Consider the following 5,434-nt stretch of genomic DNA (forward strand, 5'->3'; position numbering starts at 1 on the left):
TCATCATTACCGTGTCGAGTCCGAGTCATCATTACCTGTGTTCGAGTCCGAGTCATCATTACCTGTGTTCCGAGTCCGAGTCATCATTACCCTGTGTCGAGTCGAGTCATCATTACCTGTGTTCGAGTCCGAGTCATCATTACCTGTGTTCGAGTCCGAGTCATCATTACCCTGTGTTCGAGTCCGAGTCATCGTTACCTGTGTTCGAGTCCGAGTCATCATTACCTGTGTTCGAGTCCGAGTCTTCATTACCTGTGTTCGAGTCCGAGTCATCATTACCCTGTGTTCGAGTCCGAGTCATCATTACCCTGCGTTCGAGTCCGAGTCATTCCATTACCTCTGTGCGTCCGAGTCATCATTACCTGTGTTCGAGTCATCGTTACCTGCGTTCGAGTCCGAGTCATCAATACCTGCGTTCGAGTCTGAGTCACCAGTACCTGTGTTCGAGTCCGAGTCTTCATTACCTGTGTTCGAGTCCGAGTCTTCATTACCCGTGTTCGAGTCCGAGTCTTCATTACCTGTGTCCGAGTCCGAGTCATCATTACCTGCGTTCGAGTCATCGTTACCTGTGTTCGAGTCCGAGTCACCAGTACCTGTGTTCGAGTCCGAGTCATCATTACCTGTGTTCGAGTCCGAGTCTTCATTACCTGCGTTCGAGTCATCGTTACCTGTGTTCGAGTCCGAGTCTTCATTACCTGCGTTCGAGTCATCGTTACCTGTGTCCGAGTCATCATTACCTGTGTTCGAGTCGAGTCATCATTACCCGTGTCCGAGTCCGAGTCATCATTACCTGCGTTCGAGTCATCGTTACCTGTGTCCGAGTCGAGTCATCATTACCTGTGTTCGAGTCCGAGTCTTCATTACCCGTGTTCGAGTCCGAGTCTTCATTACCCGTGTTCGAGTCCGAGTCTTCATTACCTGTGTTCGAGTCCGAGTCTTCATTACCTGTGTTCGAGTCCGAGTCATCGTTACCCGTGTTCGAGTCCGAGTCATCATTACCTGTGTCCGAGTTCGAGTCATCGTTACCTGCGTTCGAGTCCGAGTCATCAATACCTGTGTTCGAGTCCGAGTCACCAGTACCTGTGTTCGAGTCCGAGTCTTCATTACCTGTGTTCGAGTCCGAGTCTTCATTACCTGTGTTCGAGTCCGAGTCTTCATTACCCGTGTTCGAGTCCGAGTCTTCATTACCTGTGTCCGAGTCCGAGTCATCGTTACCTGTGTTCGAGTCATCGTTACCTGCGTTCGAGTCCGAGTCATCAATACCTGTGTTCGAGTCCGAGTCTTCATTACCTGTGTTCGAGTCCGAGTCTTCATTACCTGTGTTCGAGTCCGAGTCTTCATTACCTGTGTCCGAGTCCGAGTCATCGTTACCTGTGTTCGAGTCATCGTTACCTGCGTTCGAGTCCGAGTCATCATTACCTGTGTTCGAGTCCGAGTCTTCATTACCTGTGTTCGAGTCCGAGTCTTCATTACCTGTGTTCGAGTCCGAGTCATCATTACCTGTGTTCGAGTCGAGTCATCATTACCTGTGTTCGAGTCGAGTCTGAGTCCCAAGTCTTCAGGTGTTAATCTTAGTGGATATATTTGTTGAAATGTCTGCAGCGTGAAATAAAAACAGTGCGACGGAGCGAGGAGACAGTTGGGTTTATTTAAAGAGTCTTGACTCACGAAGCAGCTCCTCCACATTCATTAATATCTTTATTTCAAATACATTTTGTAAATGCAACATGAAAAGCACAATCACACGGAAAATAGACACGTCTCTCTGAAGCCTGCTTTCATAAAAACAGCCTTTTATTTAATTTTTTTAAATCCCTTTAGGAACAAAACGATGTGTAGAAAAACTGGACAGGAAGTTACTTACAGTGCTGCGTCCTGATTGGTCAGCTGCCACTCTCTGCTCTCTGATTGGCTCTCAGATTACAGGGGTGAAGCCAGAGAAATAAAACCCTTCAGGAACCTTTATTTAACTCACACACTCAAGACAAAGGGTTAATAAAAGAGATTTAACCGTTAACTTTTCTCAAAACGCTTTCAGCTTTAACGTTATTTTAAAGACAAACGACAGGAAACAGGCAGAAGTAATGGATTTACGTCCCGGGGGTTTCACATGTGAATATTATGGGGTTGTTATTTCCTCCTATGGTTCTACACTAAAACTCATCCGGGAGTTTGAACAGCTGATCCGAGGAAAGACGTCCCGGTTCGCTCCGTGGATCCGTATCCGCAGAGGAACCCATGATGGAAATCCACCTGCGGCGCTGATCTAAAGACAGGAGGCCGAGACTCGAGGGCTCTTCAGAAACTCGAGGGCTCTTCAGAAACTCGAGGGCTCTTCAGAAACTCGAGGGCTCTTCAGAAACTCGAGGGCTCTTCAGAAACTCGAGGACTTTCCAGAAACTCGAGGACTTTCCAGAAACTCGAGGGCTCTTCAGAAACTCGAGGGTTCTTCAGAAACTCGAGGACTTTCCAGAAACTCGAGGGCTCTTCAGAAACTCGAGGGCTCTTCAGAAACTCGAGGGCTCTTCAGAAACTCGAGGGTTCTTCAGAAACTCGAGGACTTTCCAGAAACTCGAGGGCTCTTCAGAAACTCGAGGGTTCTTCCGAGACTCAAGGACTCTTCAGAAACTCGAGGACTTTCCAGAAACTCGAGGGCTCTTCAGAAACTCGAGGGCTCTTCCGAGACTCAAGGACTCTTCAGAAACTCGAGGGCTCTTCAGAAACTCGAGGACTTTCCAGAAACTCGAGGGCTCTTCAGAAACTCGAGGGTTCTTCCGAGACTCGAGGACTCTTCAGAAACTCGAGGACTTTCCAGAAACTCGAGGGCTCTTCAGAAACTCGAGGGCTCTTCCGAGACTCGAGGACTCTTCAGAAACTCGAGGGCTCTTCCGAGACTCGAGGACTTTCCAGAGGCTCGAGGGCTCTTCAGAAACTCGAGGGCTCTTCCGAGACTCGAGGGCTCTTCCGAGACTCGAGGGCTCTTCAGAAACTCGAGGGCTCTTCAGAAACTCGAGGGCTCTTCAGAAACTCGAGGGCTCTTCCGAGACTTGAGAACCTTCCAGAAACTCGAGGACTCTTCAGAAACTCGAGGGCTCTTCAGAGACCTTCAGAGGGTTCCTCACTGTTTGTGGTTCTCCGTGGTTCTCCCAGGTTCCCCAGGACTGTTTGAAAAGAGCTGCAGACGCTGATAAAAAGTGGTTTTAGGGTACGACCCGTCTGTCCGCAGCGACAGGACAGTAACGTGGAGTGGATGCAGGGTCAGTAAGCGAGCAGGGGGTCTTGGGGGTTTCTTTTTTTGTGTTCTCCGTTAAGTAAAAGAAACAACAGGAAGTAGAGTCCGGAGAGGAAGAGAACCCCGAAAATATTCAAGCAGGAAGCGAACAGACAAACCCGCGTTGGCCTCGGAGGGCGAGAAGCTAAAACGGCTACGAACAAATCACAAAACACCAGATTTCATTTTTTTTGTTAATATCTGCGACCTCTTGACGCTAATGCTATCGCTAAGTTTTTTTGTGTTTTTTTTTAACATGTCTCTCGGACTGCTTTCCTCCCTGTGACCTCAGAGTCTGCCCCCCCTCAGAACTCTTCATTGGGGGGGGGGCTGGGTGGCTCAAAAAGTCCAACTATGGCAATATATTGACTGATATATTTATATAGCCGACCCCCAACCCGTCCTTCCTTCCTCCTTCTCAGCAATGAAAATGAATAAAGAGAGAAGTCTATGTTGACCCCCCTCCCGGTGCCTCACCTGACCCCCCCCCTCTGCCCCCCCCCCCCTCACGTCAATCTGCGGCGGCTGAGACGCTAAAAACAGGCGCTCGAACCGGACCTGTAGACGCCCACAAGGTTTTTTATTTATTTTTCCGTGAGGGAGGAATCTGTCCTCAGCAGGGGAGTAGGGGGCTTCGGATGGTGAGTCGGGGGTTACAAAGGTGAGTTCTGGGGGTTACAATGGTGAGTTTTGGGGGCGGATATGTTCCTCAAAGTTCATATTTCCGCCCTCTGGTCCTCGGTCCTCGTGGGGCTCCTCGCCTCCCCAGCCTCCCGCCTTTTCTCTCGCTTTAAGGTTTAATTTCCCATTTTTGAGTTGGAGCTGGTTTGGGGTCAAACTGGGCGGTTCCCTCTCCTCCCGTTGGGTGCGTTGGATGCGACTCTCGGCGCCGCCCGGCGGGGTTTCAGTGCGGCGGGTTCATGGCGCCGCGCTGCTTCTGCTTCTGCTGCAGGAGGAGCTGCTCCAGAGCCGAGGGGCCCGTCTGCAGCATGGAGCCGGACCAGATGGACTGAGGGGGGAGACACGTTAGCATGTTAGCATGGAGCTAAAGGTTTACACACAATAAAGAACTACGAGAATAAAGATGGAAAAAGTGGTACAAAAAATGTGTGTGTGTGTTTGAATGTGAGTGTGTGTGTGTGTCAGTGTGTGAGTGAGTGTGTGTCTATGGACCTTGAGGCTGTCGAGCAGCACTGTGGACGACTCCTCCATCGGAGACTCCTGATTGGCCCAGGAGCTGCCGGGGGGCGGGGCCTGATGCCAGCTGCTGTCGGACCCCGAAGAGGCCGGCGCTGGCAGGAAGTCCAGCCCGAACCCTGAAGAACAGAAACGCATCAGAACCAGAACACACCCCCTGAACCTTGGACCCTGTAGCCCCTGAACCTTGGACCCTGTAACCCCAGAACCCGGACCCCCCCCTCACCGGTCTTGTCGGCCTTCCAGCGGTCCACCACCCTGCGGTCCCGGCTGTCCGGAGTGCCGATGGGCCCGAAGTTAGAGAAGGGCATGGCTCCGTGGTTGTGGGTGGGGGGGGAGGAGGGCAGGCTGCTGGGGTTAGAGGAGTGGGGGGACTGGCTGGCTGGGGTGGAGTGATCTGTCAACAACAACAAAAACAACAACGTCAGACGCCCTGTGACATCACTCGCTGAGTCAAAGTGTTCTGACTGACGCACCTGAGCTGGCGGGCAGGGAGGGGGACCAGGGCGTGCCCTCGAACAGGGAGTAGAGCGACGGCTCCTGGTGCATCATGGGAGCTTCGGGCTTGGAGCTGGGAGGCAGGCTCTTCCCGTACGCCTGACTGAAGATGCTGTTCTGGTTGTACTCCTGCACACAGGGTCACGCAGAGGTCACTCAGAGGTCACACAGAGGTCACTCAGAGGTCACTCAGAGGGTCACTCAGAGGTCACTCAGAGGGTCACTCAGAGGTCACACAGAGGTCACTCAGAGGTCACTCAGAGGTCACTCAGAGGGTCACTCAGAGGGTCACTCAGAGGTCACTCAGAGGTAACTCAGAGGTCACTCAGAGGTCACACACCAGCTGCTTTATACAACATTATTATTACATCACTGGAAAAAGTGTGTGCGTGTGTGTTTGTAATGCGAGTGTGTGTGTGTGTGTGAATGTTTGTATGGTATTGTGTGTGTGCGTGAGAGTCTATGTGT

General features: G+C 51.5%; 2 protein-coding genes across 2 annotated transcripts; both read right to left on the reverse strand.

The window, feature by feature from the left end:
• Nucleotides 1-333: 333 nt before the first annotated feature.
• On the reverse strand, nt 334-1,690 carry LOC139433194 (dentin sialophosphoprotein-like). Its single transcript, XM_071202099.1, has 3 exons — nt 1,669-1,690; nt 838-1,500; nt 334-737 (listed from the first exon to the last, which is right to left on the reverse strand). The coding sequence occupies exons 1-3, from the start codon at nt 1,688-1,690 to the stop codon at nt 334-336; spliced, it is 1,089 nt and encodes a 362-aa protein (XP_071058200.1).
• Nucleotides 1,691-3,771: 2,081 nt separating this feature from the next.
• smg7 (SMG7 nonsense mediated mRNA decay factor) lies at nt 3,772-5,095 on the reverse strand (the record flags this gene model as incomplete). The annotated part of the gene is made up of 4 exons (XM_034076984.1): nt 3,772-4,280; nt 4,445-4,587; nt 4,695-4,865; nt 4,945-5,095. Coding segments are annotated over 4 exons (570 nt in total), but the record flags the coding sequence as incomplete, so codon positions are not given.
• Nucleotides 5,096-5,434: the final 339 nt, after the last annotated feature.

The sequence above is a fragment of the Pseudochaenichthys georgianus genome, unplaced genomic scaffold (genome assembly GCF_902827115.2).
Source record: "Pseudochaenichthys georgianus unplaced genomic scaffold, fPseGeo1.2 scaffold_1175_arrow_ctg1, whole genome shotgun sequence".
Lineage (NCBI taxonomy): Eukaryota > Metazoa > Chordata > Actinopteri > Perciformes > Channichthyidae > Pseudochaenichthys > Pseudochaenichthys georgianus.